The 27,918-nt window shown below is 37.2% G+C and overlaps 1 protein-coding gene and 1 long non-coding RNA gene across 10 annotated transcripts in view; one reads left to right on the top strand and one right to left on the bottom strand.

Annotated features, from left to right (window-relative positions):
* Positions 1–5,109: 5,109 nt before the first annotated feature.
* On the top strand, positions 5,110–27,143 carry LOC130454991 (uncharacterized). Of its 2 annotated transcripts, none has more exons than XR_008912743.1 (3): positions 5,110–5,286; positions 14,010–14,206; positions 26,823–27,143. It is a non-coding gene; the product is annotated as an uncharacterized LOC130454991 (long non-coding RNA). The 2 variants fall into 2 exon arrangements; XR_008912745.1 differs by lacking the exon at positions 5,110–5,286 and adding an exon at positions 11,748–11,862.
* Positions 23,504–27,918, bottom strand: part of ALDH18A1 (aldehyde dehydrogenase 18 family member A1) — a 50,859-nt gene continuing 46,444 nt past the window's right edge. For all 8 annotated transcript variants that reach the window (XM_007478726.3, XM_056801919.1, XM_007478725.3 and 5 more), the window contains 4 exons: positions 27,574–27,695; positions 25,377–25,563; positions 24,765–24,860; positions 23,504–24,510 (listed from right to left, as the gene is read on the bottom strand). In XM_007478726.3, coding sequence (XP_007478788.2) covers positions 24,329–24,510; positions 24,765–24,860; positions 25,377–25,563; positions 27,574–27,695 — 587 coding nt within the window. In that variant the 3' untranslated portion in view covers positions 23,504–24,328. The remainder of the gene's footprint in view (positions 24,511–24,764; positions 24,861–25,376; positions 25,564–27,573; positions 27,696–27,918) is intronic.

Raw genomic sequence — 27,918 nt, 5'->3', positions numbered from 1 at the left:
TAGTGTCCCGCTGCCTTGTGAGGTCACTTGATTCTAGTTGTTGTATTCTGGTTCTTAAAGATTGGATTTCATCTCTAGCTTTTTGGTCATCTTTTTCCTTCTGGTCTGATTTTCTTTGAAGATCATCTTTCATCCTCTTTACCTCATCTTTCATCTCCTTTGCATCATCCTTCATCTCCTTTGCCTCATTTTCCAGCTGGTTGATTTTGGCTTTCAAGACACTATTTTCTTGTTTTAGTTCAAGTTCCTCTGTTTCCAGATGACATATCTTAATTTTTCAGTTCTTTTCCCAATTGTCTTCAGCCTCTCTTAGTTGTGTTTTGAGTTCTTCCACAGCCTGTATCCAATTCTCTGGGATTTCTGGTTTATCGTTTGCTGATCTCTCCCCCTCTGTTCCATTTGCTGAGTAGTAGCTGTCTATTATAGTTTCTTTCTTCTTTTTCTGTTGTTTGCTCAAATTCACCCCTTCTTTACTCCCTGTATTTGTCTGTGCTCTTGTTCCTCTCATTTTCTTTGTTTTTGGGGGACTTCTATCAGTCTCCCCTCTTGGAGCTTTAAGAGAAGATCTCTTGGTGTAGTCTCTTGGGGAGGGTTGTTGGGGGTTTGAGCTTCCCTGTCCTCTGGAGGCTTTTGATTGGCTTAAAGTCCAGCAGTCAATGAGGATGGGTGGGGAACCTGGGCTTCCCTGTGTTCTGGAGACTTTTGATGGGATTAGATTCAGCTGATTCTTTCAGAAGACTCTGCTCTCTAAGGGGGGAGGGATTGTGGCCTCCCTGGGCTCTGAGGGCTCCTGATGGGATTAGGTTCAGCTGGTGTGGACCGAATGATCCCCGAGCCAAAAAAAAAAAAGAAAAAAAACCAACCTCCTCCTCCACAATTTGTGTTGAATGCCTGGAGACTGGCCCAGGTTACTTTCAAGGTAAGCTCTTTGAAGCAACCCCTTTGCCAGCCCTAAGGTCTCTCTCCTTTCAGTAGCTCTGAGGGCTCCTGATGGTATTGGGTTCAGCTGGTGCCCTAAAGCTGGGACCTCCCTTGAGACTCAGTTGGAAGGACCCAGCCAGGGTGCTACAGGCTTCCCCCTTCTCTCTATGTTTCCCTGCCATCTGTGTTGGGCATCCCGGAGACTGGCTCAGGTTGCTTTCAAGGTGAGTCCTTCAAAATAGCCAGCCCTCGGACCCTTTTGCCGACCCTGAAATTCCCGCTGCTCAGCACTCTGGGTTGGGGGGAATGGGTCCTGGGACCATCCTTCTGCCTGCCCCTTAGATCCGAGTAATCTAGGGTTTTGGCTTTTGGGGGACCGTACCTTTTGATCCAGGTCCAGGAGGAGGGTTCCCCGGATCTGTCCTGTTGTTCAGCTTGAATTTCGGTGTCCTAGGATCTCTCAGTTTGCGATCGGTAAGGAAGGGTTTCTGAGGTCTGAACTTTAGCAGCTTCTAAGTCACCATCTTGACCGGAAGTCCTGTATTCTTTCAATTTCTATTTCACCTTTTGATTTTAGAATGTTAGGGCAGTTTTCCTTGATAATTTCTCCTAGTATTGTGTGTAGGTTCTTTTTTTTATCTTGGTTTTGCAGCAGTCCAATACTTCTTAAATTATTTCTCTGTTTTCTATTTCCCTGGTCTGTTGTTTTTCCAATGAGAAAGTTCATATTTTATACTATTTTTTCCATTCTTTTGCTTTTGTTTGTTTCTTGAAGTCTTATAGAGTCATTATTTTCCATATGTGTGATTATAATTTTTAAGGAATTATCTTCAGTGAGCTCATGTATCTCCTTTTCCATTTGACCAATTCTACTTTTCAAAGAGTTGTTTTACTCAGCACATTTTTGGATATATTTTCCCATTTTTTGCATTTATTTTATCAAGGAATCGATTCTTTTTTCATGGATTTCATGTATCACTAATTTTTCCCTCAATTCTTCTAAGTCTTTAGATTATTAAAGTCTTTTTGATTCTTCCATTAGATGTTGGGGGACCTGAGGCCAATTTATATTTTTCTTTGATGCTTCATCTGTAGTTGTTTTGTCAATGCTTTCCTCTTCTATGTTTCTATCTTGAACCTCCCTTTCACCACAGTAACTATTCAGGGTCAGATTCTTTTTTGTTGTTGTTGTTTTGGGGTCATTTTCATTTGACCTATTTTAAGTGTTATTTTCTTCAGTATTTATTGTTCCTCTTTAACCAAGCTGTTAATTCCTTCTTTATCATTTTCTTGCATTACTCAAATTTCCCTCTACAACCATTTTCTCTTTCTTTAACTCTTCAAGGAATTCTTAGTTGAGCCTGTATCAAATTAGCATTTTTCTTTGAGGCTTTGGTTACAGGGTTTTTCACATTTTTAATCTTCTGAGTTTATGTCTTGGTCTTCCCTGAAACCATAGCAGTTTTTTTATGGTTAAGTTCTTTTGTTGTTGTTTGCTAATTTTTTCCGACCTATTTCTTGACTTTGAACTTTATGTTAAGTTGAGCTCCATTTACCCAGGGGTAAAGAGGCACTGTCCTAACCTTTAGGCTTTTTTGAGTTACTATTTCACAGCTAATTTTGGGGATCTTCAAGTTTTTGGTGCTTCCAAGGTGGTATGATCCAGAGAGATGTTTGGTCACTGCTCTCCTAGTCTGCAGCCTGGTCTTTACAAAAGGAAAGGCATATATTCTCCTACAGCCACTAGTACTAGTGATCCTCTTGGACCTGGAAATGTGATCAGGGCCCCTGGCCTCCTGGAGTTGTAAGTACTAGTGCTCCTCTTAACCCTGGGACTATGACCCACAACTGTATATGGGCAATAGATTTTCTGCTGCTGTTGCTATTGCTATCACAGCTGCCTCCAAGGTCTGCTGCTGATGTTGTATGTATACTCTGTGCCAGTCCCTACCTAAGTGTCACAGACCTCTCCTGCCAACATCTTAAATTATCTTAGGCTAGAAAAATGTCTTACTTTGACCATTCTTGACTCTTCCACTCCAAAATTTTATTTCAGGCACTATTTTAAAGTTATTTAGAAGGGAATATTGGGAAAGTTTGGCTAGGTTGCTGGCACTGATCTGTCATCTTGGCTCTATCCCATCTCCTTCCCACAAGCTTATCAAAGAAGCCTTTTCAGAGAATTTCTGACAAAGTTCAGGAGCTGAAATTTTATTATCATCCAAAAAAAGTATTTTGGGAACTCCTATAAAAAGCTAGCTAGCTGTTCCATCATCTTTTGTTTTTTGCCTACTTCCCCCTCTGTTTATAAACAGAGGGTAGTCTCCATCTCTGAAAGAGGTCTATCTATATCTTTACCCATTGAAATCCTTTCATCCTCTATGATACTTCTCCCAATAACTCATAAATAAATAAAGTTCTTTCCTCTCTACATCTCTTATAGGATCATAAGATAACATTTAAATCTATAAGGGATCATTTTATAGATGAGGAAACTGAAGACTAGAAAGGTTAAATAATAATAATAGCTAACAAGTCTTTAAGGTTTGCAAAGCACTTTACACATATTTTCTCTTCTGATCCTCACAACAGCCCTGGGAAGAGAGAAAACTGAGGTAATGACAGTGGACTGCTGCCTCTAGCAGACCCTATCTTGCTAATGTCTTTGGGAATGGGCCCAGTGATGGAGAGTCTCATCATGTCACAGAGATGATCCTAGGTTCTTAAATGCTATAGCAATGAACCATAAGCTCTGACAGGCCCTTCTTAGGTATTAGTCTGATAATAGTCCCTGAGATGGAGAGTCTTATCACAAGGTTCAATCCAATTTGATAACAATTCAATAAACTAAATGCGTATTATATACTAGGCATATGTTAGGTGCTGGGGATAATAAAGACCTAATTCTTAAAGAGCTTATAATATACGAGAGTGATAAAATATGCACAAAAGTCAATCAAGACAAGATAATTTCAGTATATAGGAAGCACCAGAAACTAGAATAATCAGAGAAAGCTTCCTAGGAGGTGGCCTCTAGGCTAAACCTTGAAAGAAGTCATGGTATGAGGAAGGGAATCACTCTACAAATTAGAACAAGCCCCTTGCTAATGCTTAGAGACAGGAGATATAGTCTCAAGTTTAGAGGAACATTAGTAAGCTAAATTGGTTACAAGACAAGGAATTATCCAGTTCCAATAACCCTCAAAGAGCATTGTCATACAAAGGTTGTGTTCTGTGTCCCCAGGAAGGAAGTACCAAAACCTTATGAAACGACAGATCTTCAAAGTATTGAAAATGTATCCCTCCCACCTACAATGTCTAGTCATTGGTAGGCACTGCATTGAATGACAAGAAAGATCTGAGGCTCTATATATGCCCCCAAGGACTCATGTAAAAACCCTGGGGCTCTGCAACATCTTAAATAACAGATGAATAAGGTAGGTAGAGTCAGATGTCATATTGGTCACCTTCATCAGAATCTAAGTTCTTGGGCAGTAGAGATTGACACCATTATTGCTTTTTTATTGAATTGTATCCCTAGCACCTAAGACAAGAGACAGAACTTGGACCATTGTAGGCACCTTTTCATTGATTTTATTCATATCACCAGCTCCTAGCACAGTGTATGACACATTGTAGGCCCTTGATAAATATAAGATGACAGAATCTCCCTAGCCTCCTCAAATCACTACCCACCCACTCTTGCTGAGTCATATTGGAGTGACTGATGGGACACAATCAGGAGAGATCAAAGATCTATAGCACCCCCTTGCTGATTCTAAGTTTAAAAAAAACTCATTAGGGTTCAGACTACTCATATGGAAGATCCCAAGCCCTGAATCTCTTAAAAAACCAAATTACTGTACTATCAATGTCATGATATCATGAAATGGTAGAAGTGGTGAAGTAATGAAAACGGGGAACTTAAAACAGAAAACCAGGGAGAAATTAGGAAAAGACACTGGTATTCAGAACTCTCGATATCTGTGGCCCAAACTAAACCACCAAACCACTCCCCACAAAAATTCTATCTATGGAAAACTGGAAGTCTAGCTCTGTCTTAGCCCCTCAGACCTTGTTACAGGAAACTGATAGATTAACATATTTCCCCATGGATGACCACAGAAAGTCATTTTGATGATTTTGTCCCCAGGCTGTTCATCCTCTGACTGGATGAGATCAGGAATCTTCCACTGCTGCTCCCATTATGACATGACTGCAGGAACTGTAGGTGGCTTTTACATCAAATGTCAACCTAGACATCAATATGAATGATGAAACCTCCCAGAGCTATAACAGTGCCCAACATCAAGAAGATGACTTCAGGCCCAATACCCTATATACTGTGCTACCTAGCTATTCATAGTAGGTGCTTAATTAATATTTATCAATTGTTTGATTGATCTTTAATATATCACTGGCCTAAAAGTAGCACTTAAAACTAAACAAAATACTTTAGCAGGAATGGTATCATAGGGACAAAATACAATGGGGCCTTCCTTTCTGAATGCATTCTAAGATGAAATCAATATTCTTTGCTACCATATAAATTTCTTCATAGTGAATTTTTTTAAACCCTTACCTTCTGTCTTAGAATCAATAATCTACATTAGTTTCAAGACAGAAGAGCAATAAGGGCCAGTCAATTAGGATTAAGTGATTTGGCCAGGGCTACACAGGTAGGAAGAGCCTGAGACTAGATTTCAACCCAGGACCTATTATCTCCAGGCCTGGCTTTCTATCCACTGAGCCACTTAGTTGTCCCCCCTACTCATAGTGAATTTGAAGTCTTATCACCACTAATCATTTTTTAGGTGAATTGCTCTCAAATCACACTCTCCTCCACACTAGCCTTTTAAATTAATTTTTTGTACCCAAGTTTAAAACTTTACATTTAAAATCAACATGACTGTAGTTTTTACTTTGATAAACTGAGATTTACAAAGTGCAAGATGAGAAGATTGAGGAAGAATATATAGCTAAGGATAGCTGTCTAATTCCTATAATAATTACTGGGAAGCTAAGATGCTGAATGAGAGAGGCATCTACCACACATACACACACAAATCCCCAAGCAAGTAGAATTAAAAAAAATGTAATGCTCAGAAAGAAGAAGCATTAGGAATGGGCTGGCCCACTTCTTAGGGAAGATAATGATTTTGTTGGAACTGTGGGTGGGATGAAAGGGAACATGTTTTGGAAAGTTGTCATAATGAAAATTACGTAAGTAATATTCTTCACAGACTGGAAATGGTGTCTTCCTGCCCTTAGTTTTGATATTCAAAAGCCCAATATTGTTAGGAATTCTGTTGCAATCCAGGTCTCTCTGGAAGGAGAAAATTTTTTGAATCATGTTCCAGAGAACCTTCTTCCTATGGCATGTCCACATGCAATCAAAGCAATGGTATTCCTGGCTTGCAGTTCCTGACTATTTCAGGAGTACAGTAAAACCTTCCTTCCTTCCTTCCTTCCTTCCTTCCTTCCTTCCTTCCTTCCTTCCTTCCTTCCTTCCTTCCTTCCTTCCACCTTCATTTGTTCATTCGTTCATTCCTTCCTTATTTCTTTTCTTCTTTCCTTCCTTCCTTCCTTCCTTCCTTCTTTGTCTTTTTTCCTTCCTTCCTTTCTTCTTTTTCCTTCCCTCCTTCATTTCTTGCAGCCTTCTTTCCTTCCTGCCTTCTTTTCTCTCTCCCTTCCTTTTCTTCTTCCTTCCCTTTTTTCTTTATTCCTTCCTTATTTTCTTTCTTCCTCTTTTCCTTTCCTTTTGTTGAGCCTTTTGGCTCCATATTCAATACACTATGTCCCAACAAAAACCTAGCCCCACTGGACCTTACCCAATTAAGAGAAAGCCAATTTTCCCCTTACCCAAATGTTTTCAAATTTGAGTTCCCACTATTTACTTTTCAATGGACCTCTTGTGCTTAGGGATACTAAACCAAAGAATTTCAAAACTGGAAGGAATCCTAGAAATAATCTGGACCAACTTTCTCATTCAACATGTAAGGAAACTGAAACCCAGAGCTCCCAGTGATCTGCCAGAAGTTATGGAGTCATTCAGTGGATGAGCTGGAACCAGATTCCAAATGCCCTGATTCTAGTTGTGTTCTTTGCTTTGTACTACACTATAAGATCTTTGCGATCTTTTTCATGTCTCTGTCAGTGTGACTCAATCAATCACAGACTCAAAAATAGTATACAAACACTGGCTGTAAGGAAAACTATATTTAAGAGGTGGAAAAAATATCTTTGTCCCCTGATAAATGAATAGAAAGATCAGATACATCCCCTGTGACTAGTATGGAAATTGATTTTTTTATTAAGATCCATGATTTCATCGAGTATTTCATTCCAGCTATGGAAACTCCCTCTACTTATGCAGGTAAGCAACTAACTCAGCTATAATCTTCTAGTCTTAAAGCAACTAAAAAGTTAATACATTATTAGTTTGGTCATAGGCAGAACCTGAATTTGGTCTTTCCTGACTCTAAAGCTAACTATCTATCAACTTTGGCCACATTGTCTCTCATAACGGAAATAGAAAGAGAATGATTTTTAAAAGCAAGGCATCTTAACTTTTTTGTATGTCATGAATCCTTTTGGCAGCCTGGTTAAAGTTTATGGATTCTTTCTCAGAATGTTTTTGAAGGCATAAAGACATATAATTACTAAGGAAATCAAAGTCTGGTGAAAATAAAGATGTGGGGTTCTTTCACCATGAAATCTTTCCATGGACACCAAGTTAAGAACCCCGTTTTAGAATAAGCCATCCACACTTGAACTTACCTTGGAAGGAAGCTAGGATTCTAAGCTATGGTGATAAGGAGAATGCATTCCAAGTCTTGAATTGTTTGCCTTTTCAGATGTGGGAGTTTAATTTTTCCAAATTCATTGTACACTTCCAGAAGGCAAAGGCAATATTTATATGCCCCATAGCAACTGGTAGTTTTCTGGGTGCATAGTGCTCAATAAAGACTTGGGGATTTCTGCATTGAAAAAAAAAAAAGAAGAAGCCATCCATGATTCCTCACTCACTACACCTGGGATCTAAAGTATTAGCAAACCTGTCAGGAACAGGTATTACCTAGCCAGTACCACAGCAAGCTTATTCTACGTCACTAAGTCCTGATTTTATTGATCTAGAAGCATTAAGTGTCTACTATGTGCCAGTCTGAGTGCTAGACTATGGGGTATGAAGACAAAAATAGAACAGTTGCTACCCTCAAGGAGCTTACATTCTAACAGAGGAGAAACCATGTCTATGTATAAATATAAACAGGATAAATTAAAAATAAATACAAGATATCTTGGGAAGGGAGAGTAGTGGGAGCTAGAAGAGTCAGGAAAGGCTTCATGTAGAAAATGATACTTGAGGTCAGTTTTAAGGGAAATAAGGGAGAAAGTATATTCCAAACATGAAAAATGGCTAGTACAAATGTCCAGAGATTGGTGGAGGGTGCTGATGTGTAAGGAACAGTGGCTAAGCTGGCCTTCTTGCTGTCCCTCTCACATTCAGTGCCCCAATTTCAGGCACTCTCAAGAAGGTCAGTGATGGCCAGGAGGCACACAAGAGAGAGCCAATATCTAAGAGAGACTCTAGAAGTTATCTCTAAGTAAAGGAGCTTAATACAGATCTAAAAAGACAGACGAAAATTAATAAGTGAACAACTAGGGTAAAATACAAATTCTACACTTGAATAAATGAGTTCACCAGATGTGGAGGTAATTATAGAAGTCAGTCTATCTGCTGTACCCTGAATATATTACCTTCATAATCATCATGGTTGTTTTCTGGAACCATTTTTAAAAATTAAATGTTAAGTTAAACTAATTTAAAAAATTTTAAACTGAAAAAAAATATCTTCTATTTTTCATGAACTATACTTCCTACTACAAATAACTTTGCAGGGAATCAGTTCAGCTTATTCTATTTAGTTAAAGACAGTATTCAGCACAACTCCCTTAAAAGTTTTGTTTAATCCCTGGAACAAGTCATTTTGAACACTAATAATTGGGGGCCTGAAGCTTGATCTTGGCCCCAGTAAAATAAAAATAAAATAAAATCAGGGTATAGATCTGTCTCATGGATCTTTGTGTAGAAAGGTAGATCCTGGTTGTGTATTCTTTAGAGTATTGGGAGCTTAGATGGGTGACAATGCCAGTTGAACCATGGAGAACTGAGACAAACACGATCTCCATTTTCTAAGTGGGGTCTATCAGGCTCAACCAATTCCTGATTGGGGATTTTAAAAGGAGAAGGATTCAGAGACTTGCTGAGCCCAAAACTTGAAGCAGACCACCAAAAGATAGAGATAAATCCATGGTTAAAGGCAAAGGGTAGGCCCTATTACCAGTTGCCCATTTTAGATCAATAATGGCTACAATACATAGATTTCAAAGGACACAGGTCCAAACAAGGTCTTCCCAAATCATTTGTGAATATTGGAGGGCACTGGCACAAGTTCCAAGTTCCAAGTCAAGAAATGGGGATAGAAATACGGGTATACAGAGGAAAACACCAAACAGTGAAGGAATACTATAGCTTAAGGGAAGGTGAAAAGATAAACTGAGAGGAGGAAAGGTACTCTGCAACAACTATAAGTAGAATCTCAGAGGAAGAAATTACTTTCTTCCAAGAAATACAAGAATGGGTGGAAGAAGTCAAGCAAGAGATAAAAAAAAATTACAAATGAAATCAGATTTTTTTGTGGGGGGAATCACAAGGAGAATAAATAGCTTATATCGGAAGGTAAAAAAGAAATGAACTAAAATAATAGATTCTCTAAAAATAGAATGGAGGCAGAAAGAACTCTATGAATTCCATAAGACAAGGAATATTAGAACCAAATTAAATGACTTTTTAAAAATTGAAGAAAATAAAAATTATCTAACTTCACAAACTGATCTGAAATACAAGTGAAGGGGAAATAATTTAAAAATCATTAGACTATCTGAAAACCAACAATGAATAAAAACACTAGATAATATTTCAGGATATCATAAAAAAATTGCCCATATCTATTAGAACCAAAGGGCAAAATGAAAATAGAATCTCCTGAACACCTCTTGAAACTCAAAACTGTAAATATATAGTAATATCATAGGCAAAATCCAAAGTTTATGAGACAGAACAAAAACAGGGCAAGCTGCCAGAATAAAAGAATTCAAATACCAAGTAACCAGTCAGGATCACATAAGACTACACTACAAGCAGATAAAGAAAAGAAAATCTTCTAATAAGATATGCAAAAGGCAAAAGATAAAAGACTTTTAAACAAGCATAACTCAACCTGCAAAATTGAATATAATCATACTTTTTTAAGAAGAGAGAGGAAAACCAAATTGTGCAGTATCAAAATTGAAAAAGCAATAGTCACAAAAATAAAGGAACTGATTAGAAATTGTTTCATCTAATTATATTCCAACAAACTGACAGTTCAATGAAATGGATGAATAACTACACAATACAAAATACCCAGATTAACAGAAGAAATAGAGAATTTAAATAAATCCATCACAATGAACAAGCTATAAATAAACTCCTTCCCTCCTTTAAAAAAAAAAACACAGGGATTTATAAGTGAATTCTATCAAATAGACAATGGACAATTCATTCAAATGTTATACAAATTGTTTGCAAAAACAGGGAAGGAAAACATACTATAAGACTTCTGTGATACAAATGTAGTACTGATACTTAAATCAAGGAGAACTAAGGCAAAGAAAGCTATAGGTTAATTACTAATGAATATCAACACTACATATTAGGTAAAATATTAGTGGAGAGGCTACAACTTATTTAAAGGATCATATACAATGAATGGGTTGGATTTATGCCAACAATGCAAGGTTGAATAAATATTAGGATAACTAAAAAACATAATAAGCCATCTTAATAACAAAACAATAAAATCATATTATTACATCAACAGATAAAGAAAAGGCTATGGACAAATATAACATCTTTTAGGCTGAAAACATTAAAAATAGACCATTCTTTAATATCACAAATAGTATCTATGCAAATAATTAACATTAGAAATAAATGCTAGAGGTCTTTCCAATCAGAGTAAAAATAAAATAAGTAAGCTTACTGTCACCATTATTATTTGCTATAGTCCTAGAAATACTATTAATAGCAATAAGATAAGAAATTGAGAACAGCATAAACAAAGAGGAAAGAAATTATAATTTTTGCAGATGATACAATGGTTTACTTAGAGAATTCTAGAGATAGAATTAAAATTAAATGAAACAATAATTAGAAAATCTTATATAGAATATATAAGATATTTATTATTCTATCTACCAAAAACAAAGAGAAATTATATGCAATTAAATGCAAAATTCTTTTTTTACAAAAATGGATTTGTAAAAATATGAAGGAACCTGGGACAAATTAGGCCCACTGAGGAAAAGCAGCCACAAATACATGCTTGTAAGTTTGCCTGAGACCCTTGGCAAGGCCAGTCTCAGCTCACAGCTGCGAGCTGTTGTCTAGGCTGAAACTTATGGGAAGCTGTCAAGCCCACGCTGTCTGAAATGGTCACACGTGAGTTCCATAGTTGCAAACAACACTCTGGAAAAATAAGGCACTCATGGAACATCCCCCCCACCCCCATGTGACTTCTCTTTCTAATGGAATTGTTATGATTATTGTTCTCTCCCCAATACAGGAGAAATAATATAAGAGCAAATACTTATAGGGTTAATACACATATATCCCACCTTAATCCCCCACAGATTATTACCCTAAAAGATTAAATTCACAGAATTAAAAACCTAAAGATCATTACCAATTACCCCCCTCCTTTCCCTCTCCACAGAGTTACATTCACTCCCATTACAAGCCAGGCAAGTCAAGAACGTCAATCACCTTTAAGCCCAGATCTACAGGACAAACTCTGCTGAATCTGTTTGTGGACAGAAACCAGGCAACATTGCCAGGTACTTTAAAATAACACAAGAAAAATAGAACTTGTAAATTGAGGAAAACCCTAAATCTGATCTGTCATTAAATTACCCTCTAACCCTATACCTAGCTACAAAATATTTTGTTACCCATCTCCTAAGTAATTGTTATTGATTGTGAAAGCTGACCAAAAGTAACAATGATTCTCCTAACTGGTGATCCCCTAGGTCAAGAGGGACTAACCTCCAAATCACTCTACTCTTCATCTTATCTTCATCTCTATTGTAGCAACAATGCTTCTTGACTATCTCCTCAGGCTTTGGGTCTGTTGTTAGGTTCTCTGGAAACATATATGTTGAGAAATGATTGTGTGCCAAGAAAGTATGTACTCACTGAACTTATAAAATAAATCAACCCCTGTGCCATGGCAGAGCACTCTGTAATGACTGACATGGGATTGAGCATGCAGTGCCTCTCAGCAATTATTTGACTGAATTGTTACACTTAGACAGAAGGACCCTTCTCTCTGAGAGACTGCTGGCTTGGCTCTCAGAGGAAACCCAGATAAGGAGAACCCTTGAAGGATTCCTCCCCAAAATGGTCATTATAAAACCTTTAGTCTTTCCTTATTTTGAAGAGCAAAGAAGCCTTTATAATCATGGCCAAATCACCAAGACCTTCCTTTCCCCAAGTTACGCAGAATAGATTAGCTGTCACTCTTTCTTAATTTGCTTGCTTTTGTAGAGGAGCCCTGGAAGTGTTTTGGGTATCATCATTTCATAAAGAATATTCTGTGGGGAAAGTAATACCTCCTAAAAATAATGTAATGCTTAGTATTCTACTTTCTATAAAAATCTTTCTCTTTGTCATAATAAATGGAGATACTGCTCCACCCTGTCTGGCCTTGCTTTGTATATATCTTCCTCCCTCCTTCCTTCTCTCTTTTTCTCTTTCTGCTTTTTCTTTCAATATCAATCAGAACCTTAACTCAATGGAAAAATAGGAATTGTTCTTGGTTGAGCCAATAAAATTAAATGATAACACTACTAAAATTAACTTACAACATGCTACAGTAGTATACTAATCAAACAACCAAAGAGTTACTTAAGAACTAGAAAACAATAATATAAAAAATGGAGAAGGAAAAGATCTGGAATCTCAAAGGAAATAATGAAAACAGTGGAATGAAGGTGACTTAGCCATATCAGACATAAAAGGGCATAGCATAAACAAACTAAAGGATGAAGAAAAGAGATTTCCACTTGCTGCTATAAATGGGGAAAAATCCTTGACCAAATAAAGAATAAAGAGGAGCACAAGAGATAATGGTCAATTTTTATTACAATACATAAAATGGAATAGCTTCAGTCTAGACAAAGGCAATCATTAAAATTGGAAGAAAAATAGTTTATATGAGTTAACTGGGGAAAATATTTTCAGCATGTTTCTCTGAGCAAGGCCTTATATCCAAGATATATAGGAAACCAATTTAAATATATAAGAACAAGAGCTATTTTCTAATAGATAATTAGTCAAAGATTATGAACAGGACATTCTCAATGAAAGATACCCAATCTATCAACAAGTATTTTAGAAAAAAATACCCTAATTCACTTATAATAAGAGAAATGAAAATTAAAACAAATTGGCAAAGCTGGCCTTAGGAGAAAAAAAGAAAAGAAAAAATGACAATTGTTGAAGAGGTTGTGGAAGGACAGACACACTAATGCAATATTAGTAGAGTTGTGGAGTAATCCAACAATACCGGAAACCAATTTGGAACTATATCCCAAAATTCATTAAACCATGCATGATCTTTTGACCCACTGATACAACGTACTAGGCTTATACCTTAAATAGATCAAAGAAAAAGGGAAAGGAAGATTAAGCAATCGATAAACTTTCTTCATGTGCTAAATACTCTGATAAAAAATACTATGGTAGCATGTTTATTGTAGTAGAGAACTAGAAACAAAGTTGGTGCCCATTGATTAGAGAATGATTGGACAAATTATTTCATAAAATGCGCTGAAATGTGATGGAATTGTGATAAAATGAGATAAAATTTTTAAAGTGCTTTGCACAGTGTCTGGCATATAGTAACCATTATATAAATGCTAAATTGTTACTTTTATTTATAATTTTGCAATTTGTAATCATTATGATTATTAAATTACAAAAGGGATGGATTCAGAGAAACCTGGAAGGACCAGTATGAACTGATATAGTGAAGTGAGCAGACCCAGAACCATTAGTACATTGATGACAACATTGTAAAACAAGATGACTTCAAAAGAATTAAGAATCCTGATGATCAACCACATCTCAAAAGCCTGATGATAAATCATGCTTTCCACTTCTTGACACGTATTTTCAGAGGTAATTGGTATATTTTTTCTTGATTATACTTATTTGTTACAAGAGAGCTAGGAGGGAACAAGGGAAAGGGGAGGAAGGAAGCATTTATTAAGCAACTACTATGTGCCAGACATTGAGTTAAGTACTTTACAAACATTTCATTCAATCCTCATATCAGGAAGGTAGATGTTATCATTATCCTCATTTTATAGATAAGAAAGGTTAGTTAGGTCAAGTCTATTACAGTGCTCTCTCTACTAATATTTTTTTAGCAGTGGTGGGGGGAAGGTAATGGGAGGGTACACGAATACAAGGTTGTAGAGGCATGTAGTTATAGTGATGCCAAAAAAGAAAGAAAGAAAAGAATATAAAAGGAAATATTAAAAGATACAAAGAAAAAACTATCAATAATCACATGAAAAAGTGTTCTAAATTCCTCCTGATTAGAGAAATGCAAATCAAAATAACTCTGAGGTAGCAAGATTGGCCAACATAACAGTAAAGGAGATTTGGCAAAATTGGGATATTAATGCATTGCAGATGGAGTTGTGAAGTGATCCAACCATTCTGGGAGGCAATTTGGAATTACGCCCAAAGGGCTTTAAAAGAATGAATGTCCTTTGATCCAGAAATATCACCATTAGGTTTGTATCCCAAAGAGATAAAAAAATGGGAAAAAACATGTTTGTACAAAATATTTATAGCTACACTTTTTGTGGTGGCAAAAATTTGGAAAATGAGGGGATGTCCCTCAATTGGGGAATGGCTGAACAAATTGTGGTATCTGATGGTGATGGAATACTATTGTGCTATAAGGAATAATGAACTATTTGATTTCTATAAGAACTGGAAGGACCTACTCAAACTGATGCAGAGTGAAATGAGTAGAACCAGGAGAACATTATATGCAGTAACTGAAACTTGTGGGATAATCAAATATAATAAACTTTGCTATCAAAAGTAATACAATGATCCAGGATAATCCTGAGGGATTAATGAGAAAGAATGCTGTCCACATCTTGAGAAAGAACTGTGGGAGTAGAAATGAGTAAGAAAAACATATGATTTATCACTTGGTTATATGGGTATATGATTTGGGTTTTTGGTTTTAAAAGATTACTGTTATAAAAGTGAATGATATAGAAATAGGTTTTGAGTGATAATATATGTATAATCCAGAGGATTTGCTTGTCAGCTCTGGGAGGGGGGAAAGTAGAGGGGAGGGAGACAACATGAATCATGTAACCATGGAAAAATTTTAAAAATCAAATATTATATTTTAAAAAACATACATAGAAAAGAGCAGAAATAACCCAGAGGAAAAGATAGATCAGAGAGTTTAGAATTACCATGTTAAACATTAGGTCATTTAAAAAAATAGCTATGAATAATAATTTGTATTTTCATATTTCTTTTGTTTTTTAAATATGAAAATGATCATTTTAATTGATATTTCTCAAGTTCACAATCATACAAAAGAAACTTGTGTGAAAAATAAAAATGTTTTCAAAAAAGGAAATGAGATTATTGGGTAATAACCTATTCTTGATGAGTGTAGGCTAGGCTTTAGAGACCATAGTTTCTTGCTCCAAATGCTTACAAGCCACTCCTTTAACAAGATGTTCTAGAATTTTGCCAGGAACTGAATTCAACTTGACTAACATTGCAGGCTACACCCTCTTTCCTTTTTTGAAAATCGGGACATTTTCTCTTTCTAGGGTCTGTGATACCTCTCCTTTCCTGAATATCTTTCAAAGATGATCAATCGTGGCTCAGCAGTCATTTCTAACATTTCTTTCAGTATCCTTTTTACTTCCCTTGGGCTAGGTAACTAACTCAATGAGAGCAAGTCTGTGCCCCTTTACCCTCTCCTCACTCAGCTTGAATTTCCACTCTTGTCCAATTTTGTTATATTCTTCCAGGCCCAAAATCATTCTTCTTAGACTGTAGTTTACTCTCGCTGTTGGCCATTCTTACCATCCCATCTACCCCCAGCTTTGATCACTAATTTGAACTTTTTGCAAAAATGTCTTTTTAAATAAAAATATTTTAGTGACGACAGCATTTGAAATTAGCCTTACTTCCTTCTAGGCCTCAACAGTTTAATGTTCTTAGGGGACTTTGTTACATTTTTTATTCATTCCCAATTTCTTGTCTTTCGATATGTTTCTATCCAATGAATCCTTTGAAAGCCTATGCTGAGTGTTACTTTCTACCACCATTTTTGATAGAATGACTACTTGCTCCTTGTTGAATCATTTTTCATTTGGGGCTGACATACTATCTTTTAGGGGTTTTCTTGGCAAAGATATTAGAGTTGGTTTGCCATTTCCTTCTGTAGCTCACAAGGAAACTGAGGCAAATAGGATTAAATGACTTGCCCAGGCTAACACAGCTAATAAGTGTCTGAGGCCAGATTTGAATGCAAAAAGATGAGTCTTTCTGATTCTAGGCCTGGCACTCTATCCACTGTGCCACTTAAGTACCCATAACTTGCCCTTTAAACTTCCCCTAATTTCTACTTCATCTAACTTTGTTGGTTAAAATCAGATCCACTTATTATCTCTTTGGGGTACAAACCCAGCAGTGCTATGGCTGGATCAAAGAGCAGACAGTCGTTTATCGCCCTTTGGGCATCGTTTTACAAAGTACAAAGTTGTACAAAGACTTGTACAAGAATATTCATAGCGGCGCTCTTTGTGGTGGCCAAAAATAGGAAAATGAGGGGATGCCCTTCAATTGGGGAATGGCTGAGCAAATTGTGGTATCTGTTGGTGATGGAATACTATTGTGCAAAAAGGAATAATGAACTGGAGGAATTCCATGGAGACTGGAACAACCTCCAGGAAGTGATGCAGAGCGAAAGGAGCAGAACCAGGAGAACATTGTACACAGAGACTGATACTGTGGTACAATCGAAGGTGATGGACTTCTCCATTAGGGTCAATGCAGTGTCCTTGAACAATCTGCAGGGATCTAAAAAACACTATCCACAAGCAGAGGATAAACTGTGGGAGTAAAAACACCGAAGAAAAGCAACTGCTTGACTACAGGGGTTGAGGGGACATGTCTGAGGAGAGACTCTAAAAGAACACTCTAATGCAAATACCAACAACATGGAAATGGGTTCGAATCAAGAACACATGTGATACCCAGTGGAATCGCAGGTCAGCTATGGGAGAGGTGGGAGGGGGGGTAGAAAAAGAAAATGATCTTTGTCTCTAGTGAATAACGTATGGAAATGCTCAAATAAAAAAAAATAAATTAATAAAATCATATCCACAATAGCAATTCTCTTTCTTGCCTTCTCCACCTCTTAAAAGGTAAAATTCTCATTAAAATAAGTCACACATTTATCATTTGGACTCCTTTTGCCATAAAGAGAGCTCTAGCAGATCTCTGAATAATTAAAATTCCCTATCAGCACAAAAGCATGCTTCCATGCCAAATTTGTGATCTCTTTCCCAAACTCCTGTGGTATATTCCACCTAACAATATTGCTTTTGTTTATTGTTCCTTTGATCCTTACCCAGATGCTCACCACTGTTTCCTTCCAGTTTTCATGAATATAATAGATTATGCCATTCCATTGCCTTTCATTGATTTAATTCCTTTCGAATAAGGCCTTTTCTTCCATAGCCATATTCCAGTTAAGTTCCAACTAGGACTCGTGCTACCAGGTCGTTTGCATTCTTATATTAAGAACTTATTTAGATAAAATACAACACCCATTCCTATTAAAAACACTAGAAAGCATAGGAATAGAAGGGTCATTCCTAAAAATAATAAACAGTATATATCTAAAACCATCAGCTAATATCATCTGCAATGGGGATAAACTAGATGCATTCCCAATAAGATCAGGAGTGAAACAAGGATGCCCATTATCACCTCTACTATTTGACATTGTACTAGAAACACTAGCAGTAGCAATTAGAGAAGATAAAGAAATTGAAGGCATCAGAATAGGCAAGGAGGAGACCAAGTTATCACTCTTTGCGGATGACATGATGGTCTACTTAAAGAATCCTAGAGATTCAACCAAAAAGCTAATTGAAATAATCAACAACTTTAGCAAAGTTGCAGGATACAAAATAAACCCACATAAATCATCAGCTTTTCTATATATCTCCAACACAGCTCAGCAGCAAGAACTAGAAAGAGAAATCCCATTCAAAATCACCTTAGACAAAATAAAATACCTAGGAATCTATCTCCCAAGACAAACACAGGAACTATATGAACACAACTACAAAACACTCGCCACAGAACTAAAACTAGACTTGAACAATTGGAAAAACATTAACTGCTCATGGATAGGATGAGCCAATATAATAAAAATGACCATCCTACCCAAACTTATTTATCTATTTAGTGCCATACCCATTGAACTACCAAAATACTTCTTCACTGATTTAGAAAAAACCATAACAAAGTTCATTTGGAAGAACAAAAGATCAAGGATATCCAGGGAAATAATGAAAAAAAACACATATGATGGGGGCCTTGCAGTCCCAGACCTCAAACTATATTACAAAGCAGCAGTCATCAAAACAATTTGGTACTGGCTAAGAAACAGAAAGGAAGATCAGTGGAATAGACTGGGGGAAAACGACCTCAGCAAGACAGTATACGATAAAACCAAAGATCCCAGCTTTTGGGACAAAAATCCACTATTCGATAAAAACTGCTGGGAAAATTGGAAGACAGTGTGGGAGAGACTAGGAATAGATCAACACCTCACACCCTACACCAAGATAAATTCAAAATGGGTGAGTGACTTAAACATAAAGAAGGAAACCATAAGTAAATTGGGTAAACACAGAATAGTATACATGTCAGACCTTTGGGAGGGGAAAGGCTTTAAAACCAAGCAAGATATAGAAAGAATCACAAAATGTAAAATAAATAATTTCGACTACATCAAACTAAAAAGCTTTTGTACAAACAAAACCAATATAACTAAAATCAGAAGGGAAACAACAAATTGGGAAAAAATCTTCATAGAAACCTCTGACAAAGGTTTAATTACTCATATTTATAATGAGCTAAATCAATTGTACAAAAAATCAAGCCATTCTCCAATTGATAAATGGGCAAGGGAAATGGATAGGCAGTTCTCAGATAAAGAAATCAAAACTATTAACAAGCACATGAAGAAGTGTTCTACATCTCTTATAATCAGAGAGATGCAAATCAAAACAACTCTGAGGTATCACCTCACACCTAGCAGATTGGCTAACATAACAGCAAAGGAAAGTAATGAATGCTGGAGGGGATGTGGCAAAGTAGGGACATTAATTCATTGCTGGTGGAGTTGTGAACTGATCCAACCATTCTGGAGGGCAATTTGGAACTATGCCCAAAGGGCGACAAAAGAATATCTACCCTTTGACCCAGCCATAGCACTGCTGGGTCTGTACCCCAAAGAGATAATGGACACAAAGACTTGTACAAAAATATTCATAGCTGCGCTCTTTGTGGTGGCCCAAAACTGGAAAACGAGGGGATGCCCATCAATTGGGGAATGGCTGAACAAACTGTGGTATATGTTGGTGATGGAATACTATTGTGCTCAAAGGAATAATAAAGTGGAGAAGTTCCATGGAGACTGGAACAACCTCCAGGAAGTGATGCAGAGCGAGAGGAGCAGAACCAGGAGAACATTGTACACAGAGACTAATACACTGTGGTATAAATGAACGTAATGGACTTCTCCATTAGGGGCGGTGTAATGTCCCTGAACAACTTTCAGGGATCCAGGAGAAAAAAAACACCATTCATAAGCAAAGGATAAACTATGGGAGTGGAAACACCGAGAAAAAGCAACTGCCTGAATACAGAGGTTGAGGGGACATGACAGAGGATAGACTTTAAATGAACACTCTAATGCAAATACTATCAACAAAGCAATGGGTTCAAATCAAGAAAACATCTAATGCCCAGTGGACTTACGCGTCGGCTATGGGGGGTGGGGGGGAGGAAAAGAAAATGATCTATGTCTTTAACGAATAATGCTTGGAAATGATCAAATAAAATATATTTAAAAAAAAAAAGAACTTATTTACTCTTATCATTAGCTACAATTCATTTGCATAAACATCTATGGCATTGCTTATTGCTGGTGCTTGTAGATACTTTCCCATCACTAGAGCTCCTCTGCTTTTCTTCCTTTGTTGGGCTGAATGATTACTTAGAATACTACAAATGAATATTATCTATATTGTATTGTAGTTACATTTATTTTGTTAACTTCCCAATTACATTTCCATCCGGTAGAGGCTGCAGTGGGGATCTATTTGGCACCTCTCCTCTATTGTATCAGACTTGATAGATCTACACAGGCCATTTTCTCCTTCCCTCTCTCTATTTCAATTTTGTTCCCTCTTGATTACATTTACTTAGGCTCCAGTTAAACCTGTTTTAGCCAGCCTTTGCAAAGTGCATGCTACCCATCTCTTCCTGGCCAGGAGCCCATCAGTCCCACATGTCATGGTCCAGGAATCTAGTACCTATTCAGTTACTCTCATTGTAGCTAGTCACTCCCTTCTGACATGCCTCTCCATCCCCCCAGCTGTCAGCAGGTGGTAGTACTACAAATGTTAATTCTACAATCTTTATTTTTTTTTTTGCCTGGGATTTCGTATTTCTTAGCAAAACTTTCTTCTGGGCTGTACTGCTTATCCCTTAAGTCAACAGAAGTGGTCATCAGAATCTCTTTCATATCTTAGATGTGTCCTAAAAATGATACCAACTTAACTTTTATACAGTACTTCCTCACAAGCCTATAAAGTGGTGTCATCCAACTATCATATCAGTTTTACAGACTTGAAAACTGAGGCTATGATGGTTTGAACAATATGCCCATGGTCACAAAGCTAAAATGTCAAGGGCAAAACTTGAACCTAGGTTTTACTCCAAGGATGGCATTCTATCTACTACACTACACTCTCTTGTTACTCTTATTCCAATATGACTGGCTTGATATCCTTCAGAAAAACAAATAGTACATTTTGTGAGTCATTAAAAAATGATCTTTGCCAGACATACTTGCAAGATCACCGCCTTTTGTCTTCTTTAAAGTAGCTCTTTGTTAAATTGGAAAATGAGGGGATGCCCTCCAATTGGGGACTGGTGGAACAAATTGTGGTATATGTTGGTGATGGAATACTATTGTGCTCAAAGGTAATAATAAAGTGGAGAAATTCCATGTGAACTGGAATGACCTCCAGGAATTGATGCAGAGCGAAAGGAGCAGAACCAGGAAAACATTGTACACAGAGACTGATACACCGTGGTACAATTGAATATAACGGACTTCTCCATTAGGGGCAATGCAGTGATCATGAACATCCCGGAGGGATCTACATGAAAGAACACTATCCATATTCAGAGGAAAAACTGTGGGAATAGAAACACAGAAGAAAAACAACTGCTTGATTACATGGGTCGAGGGGGATATGATTGGGGATATAGACTCTAAATGATCACCCTAGTGCAAACATCAACATGGAAATAGGTTCTGATGAAGGACACATGTAAAACCCAATGGAATTGCGTGTTGGCTATGGGAAGGGGGAGGGAGATGGGAGGGAAAGAATGATTCTTGTAACCAAGGAATAATATTCTAATTGACATTAAATAAAATTTTCCAAAAATAAAAATAAAGTGGCTCTTTGTTAACCAAACTTGTGGCCAATTTGCCACCTCTGTTCATTGTTTTATTTGCTCACCAGAATTTGACTTCTTGGCACCTAACAAATCATCCTGATGAAAAGATATCTGGATCAGAATTATTCAGTTATTTCTGAAACACCTCATCCATTCAACATTCAACAATTTCCAAGTACCAACTCTAGTGAAGTTCTATTCTTGGTACTGTGATATCTATAAAGATTAGAAAATATTGAACAAAGCAGACATACAATAAACAGCAGTAAAATATTATACTAATCTGGTATTTGATCAAAGAAAAAAATTGATAAAAATCAGATTTATGGATAGGAGAGGAATCTGTGTCAACAAAAGATAGAGAATTGTGAAATGTAAAATAGATAATTTTGAATACATGAAATTGAAAAGGTTTTGCTGAAATAAAATAAACACCACCAAGATCAAAAGGAAAGCAGGAAAGGGGAGGTTTATAGACAACCCCTCAGATAGAGGTCTCATATCTAAAATATATAGTGATCTTTGTTGAATTTATAAGAATGAGAGCCATCCCTGAATTGATAAATTGACAAAAGATTTGAACAATATTGAGATGAAGAGCTAAAAGCCATATAAAGGTATATGAAAAAATGCAAACCAAAACAGCTCTGAGATTTCACCTCACACCCGCCAGACTGGCCAATAGGACAAAAGGGAAAAGTGACAAATGTTGAAGGGATGTAGAAAAATAGCAACACTAATGTGCTGTTGAGGCTACAAATTAATACAACCATTTTGGAGAGCAATTTGGAATTATACCCAGAAAGTTACAAAACTGTGTATACCCTTAGACCCAGCAGCTGGGTCTGTTTCTCAGAGATTGGGGAAAGAGGAAAAGAACCCATATGTTCCAAAATATTTATAGAAGCTCTCTTTGTGGTGGCAAAGAATGAGAAACCGAGGGGATGCCCATCAATTGGAGAATGACCAAATTGTGGGATATGATTGTGATAGAATACTAATCTTGCCATAAGAAATGAAGAAATTTAATTTTTTTTTAAAAAGCCTGAAAAAAAACATATGATAATGGATAGTGAAATTAGAAGAACCTTATAAACAGCCACAGAACTAATACTAGACGAATAAATTGAAAATGTTACCTCCAGAAAGTGAATAGAAAGATAAAACATGAAAGATTTACTTTTTATGAACATGGCCTCCATGATGATATCATAAATGATATGGGGAGGGTAGGGAGGAGTTGGGATACTAGTAGATGGGATCTATTATGTAGATATGAAGGAAAGTAAGTTAATCATATAGGAGATTTGTGATTTCATTTGTGTAATGTCTTTTTTCTTTATATATGGAAATACTTGTTTTATTTGTATTTGTAAACATTTAGAATAATAAAAAATCATTAAAAAGGTTAGAAAATATTCTTATGGTTGTTCTTGTTGGGTTAGTTTATTTTGGATAAATATGTAGGGTTCCTTACAGTAGCCCTTTTGAATAAATGTGGCAGTAATAAAAAAGTGTTAAATTCATTTCCAAGTTGGGTGAAAAAGGAATTGTATAAAGAGATAAAGCAGTGGTCTGCTTTAAGACGAGCACAAGAAGGCACCAAGTGAATGAGAGTAAAAAGGAAGGTAATGGACAAGAGAAAACTTTAATTGCACACACATCTTTTAATAAGAACTTTATTTTTAAAAAAGGGAAAAAAATTTAAAGTATTAAAATATTCTTTGTTATTTCATTGGGAGAAGAGCAGAGAATGGGAAGGATAATAAACAGTTTATATAAAATACTTGAACGTAGCTGGAGCAAAAACTGTTTCCTTCCTCTGTAGATGGGACATCTACTCCTAAATGTTATAACTTTTGGTTTCCTTACTAGGGTTAACAAAATAAATCACCTACAATTTAGAACTCTCTTGGTCAAAGGCATTTGACAAATAAATACAAAAAAAATCAATCACAGTCTCAATTTTTTCTGATTTTTCTAATGAAATGCTGAAGAGAAACAAGTCTTTATAGAGTACCCCACATTTCCTCTTTTCTAGTAAAATCATGACAATGTAGGGAATGAGATAGTCTGTCAAGAACATCAGGCTACAGTACTGAAAAAAATGTCCAAGGGGAGTCTTTACCTCACTGAGGCGATAAAAAGGCAAAAAGAGGAAACCAATTGTCCATTTTCTTCTCTCTCTAAGGATAATCAATATCGATTTGCATTATATAAAAGAAATGAATTTGGGAAAGAGAAAGTCCTATCTGTGACAATTGTACTTTCCTAACCGGCAACCTGGAGTGTGTGAATTAGCAGACACATCTCATCTTCTACTGCACAGGTCAAAACAACCCAAAAACTTCCAGGTGTACCTCAAAAGAGCAAAAAATCACCCAAGAATTGGAGACAAAGTCCTGTGTGATCACCGGAGTTTTAATAGTGAAAAGAGCTTGGAACATGCCCCCCATATGTTCCAGCGTGCTCTCAGCTGTTGTTTCTGTGAGAGATGGGAAGGTTTTCATGAATATATTTTAAAGGTCCATTTTCTGAGAAGTCAGCTACGATATGTTCCCGTCCCCTAAGTAACCACTTAGTAGTTAATAATCCTTCAATTCCTACTGGTCCCCGGGCATGGATTCGAGACGTGCTGATGCCTACTTCAGCTCCTGCAAAAAATTAAATTAAATTAAATTAAAATAGTAAATGAGCCTTCTTAACTTCATGAACCCCCTGCTCTAACCAGATCTGCCTCTTCACGCTTTTGCTAGGATGGCTTCCCTCCCTTCTGCACTGACCCGGTTCCTCCTCACTGCCCCTCTAGGCGCACTTCATTGAGTTCTGGCTATAGGATGCCTCTTCCCCCCAGCACTTCCAATCATTGACTCGGAATCACAATACTCCCTAAAAAGTGGTCTCCTACCCAGGCCAAAGCGGTAGCCATCTGAGAAGCGGGTGCTAGCATTCCAGAACACACAAGCGCTGTCCACGTGCTGAAGGAAATACTCTGCAGTTTCCTCTGCTCAGGAAAGAAAAAAGAGTCTGTCAAGGATCAGGTTCACAGGAGATGGGTGTGGAAAGTGGTCTGCTGTCCGAGGTCCTCCGGCTAGCCTTGAACCCAGGTCTTTACTCATCAGAGATCGGTACTCTGCCCACCACGCCATTCTCCTTCTAGCATCACTATTACTTTTAAACAGGAACATGATACATAGAAAACAAAGGGAATGTGAAGGAGAACTAGACTTGAGAGTTCAAACGCCTTGAAATGAAAGACTTTTCAGTAACTACAACTACCTGACATTCATTCGGTATGAAAAACGTTACCATTTTCAAAGCATTTCATACGTAAGCCATTTGGTCATTCTAGATTGAAAGGTTATAGCATCTAGTGGCACAACCACAGAAACCTTCCATGATAGCCATGAAGGCACAAGGATGGGAAAGAGCCAGCCGTGATCAAGTAGAAGAGCTGGAAGCTGCCACGTTGACCTGTGGATAGCCACCCTTTAACCATTTAACCCAACTTCGTACTGACCGTTCTCTGTAATAATCGCATCCGTGTGGGAGCTGCCATATTTGTGGATATGGTCAATGGCTTCCTGTACGCTGTCCACCACTTCAATACAACATTCTAGGTCTCCATACTCTATTCGGAGAGACTTAACTTCACATGGGCTGAAAGTCAAATAGGAGGCAAACTTGGGACCTGCATGAATTTTCACCTAGACAAAAGAAAATACAGAGGATGGCCGGCAAAAAAATCAACAAAAGTCCGTGTTTTCTCTCTTAGATCTAAATGTAAGACATTCCCAAGGGCCTTTCCCTTTAAGTTAATATTTATGACAACTGGCCAAATTACAGGATGAAATTTTCTACTCATATAATTAGTCTATTCAAACACACTTCTGTCTTCAAACTAGAGCAAACTTCTAGTCCTTCAGAATGTACTCACAGGCCAAAAATCAAACTCTTTTCACCTAAAGCAAAAAAGTTCTCCAAGAGGCCATGGATCAAGAGCAATAATTAAAGATTTGGGATTTCAGGTAGAAGTCAATAAATAATAAATGTCCACGACTACAAGGCATTTACTAACAGATATGACTATGTTGTAGAGTACATTCTTCCACTTTTAGTAGAATTTTGCCTAAAAAAATACTTAACTAAAAATCATGTCTTCTCCGATAGTTTTCTACCTCAATTATTCTTTCCTTTATTTTGAACTCATATATCAAAAAAGAGCTTCTTTGTATGTTTAACAAAATAGGAAGGTTCATGTGAAAATGGAAATCTCTATTTCAAATTGCCTTTTTTTAAAAAAAGTCACAGGTCACTTTTTTGTTGGAACGAGTATTGCTTACCCCTTTTTTTCTACCCCAAGTTAAAAAATGAGAGAAAGAAAAAGGGGAAGTTAGGTAGTTCAGTGAATTGAGAGCCAGGCCTAGAGTTAGAAGGTCCTGGGTTCAAATCTGACCACAAACACTTCCTAGTTGTATGACCCTGGGCAAGTCACTTAACCCCTATTGCCTAACCCTTACTGTTCTTCTGCCTTGGAACCAATGCTTTATATTGATTTTAAGATGAAAGGTAATTTTCTCTTAAAAAATAAATACAGGAGAGTCCTCATATCTGCAATGGATACATTCTAACACCTATGATGGATATGAAACAGTGGATATAAGTGAATACCTTCCAATTCCATATAGAACATGATTTTTGTGTATACACATATGTACGATAAAGTCTAACTGATAGTCTAAACACACGGTAAGACATTACCAACATTAAAATATACTGTATATTATTGTATAGTATTATACGATAGTTCCCCCTTATCTGCAGGGAATACATTCCAAGACTTTCAGTGGATGTCTGAAACCATGGACAGTTCTCACTCTAAATACCCACATTAACTTTTAATTTGATTTAAAAAATTTTAAATTTAATTTAACAGTTTTTAAAATTTTTAAATTTAATTTAACAGCTGAAAACTGCTCCTTCTCCTTGGCTCTGTGCTCTGAGGTCTCCTCCCTCTCCGAAAAAAAAAAAATTCTAAAAAACAAATTCGTCTTGAGTGAAAGTAGAAAAATGGATCCCTGGGGAGACTGGACAGCCTGCTACCATGGGGATGGACCTTGGGCACATAAACGGTGCGCTGATCCCTTCCTGATGACTCCTTCCCCTGGAATGACTGTAACCATGAAAAGTGAAATATCAGATAAGTGAGGGATTACTGTATTTTCAAAACTGTCCTGCTCGTCTCTGCTTCCTTCTGAACTTCCTTTTGTTCTTTTCTGTTCATTAAAAAAGAAAAAAAAAAGTTTCCACGGACCACTTTTTTTTTGGTGGCACCAGTACTGCTAACTCCTTTTCTCGACCCCAGTGACAGGCCAGTTAAAAACGGAGAGAAAGAAAGCATCGTGTAACCAGTATGTAGAGTCAAGCAAAAGAAATCCACATTGTGGCCCTGTCCGAAAGCGGGTCCTTCTTTCTGCATTTCGAGCCCAGCATTTGTCTCGAGGTGGGCGCCTACTTCTGCCCCCGAGTCCTCTGGAGACACGGATGAGCGCTGCACCGGTTAAGCCTCCCACAATCATTCTCACTTACAAAATGTTTATTTTAAAATGTTTAGTAATTTATAAGGCAAATTCACTAGACCAGCCTGACCCAAGAGGCTCTATTCTACTGGGGTGATTTTAATCCGGGTTTACCCCGATACACACTAGTGCTCTCACCTGCTCTACTCGCAGCATGTCAATGACCATGTCGAACAAAGGGGTCCTCAGCAGATCTCGATGGATTAACAGAGTCTCCAGGGCATTGCAGGCAGCCGGATATTCACACTTAGAGTCTCTCACTGGAAGGGAAAGAACAGGTGGGGGATGGAATGAAGATTTCTGAGAGGGGGCAGCTGGGGGGTTCAGTGGATGGAGAGCCAAACCTAGAGACGGGAGGTCCTGGGTTCAAATCTGGCCTCAGACACTTCCCAGCTGTGTGACCCTGGGCAAGTCACTTGACCCCCATGGCCTAGCCCTGACCACTCTTCTGCTTTGGAGCCCATATGGACTCCAAAACAGAAG

Source organism: Monodelphis domestica, chromosome 1, assembly GCF_027887165.1.
Source record: "Monodelphis domestica isolate mMonDom1 chromosome 1, mMonDom1.pri, whole genome shotgun sequence".
Classification (NCBI taxonomy): Eukaryota; Metazoa; Chordata; class Mammalia; order Didelphimorphia; family Didelphidae; genus Monodelphis; species Monodelphis domestica.
The sequence above is the reverse complement of the archived record's forward strand: the minus strand, read 5'-3'. Positions and strand labels throughout refer to the sequence as shown.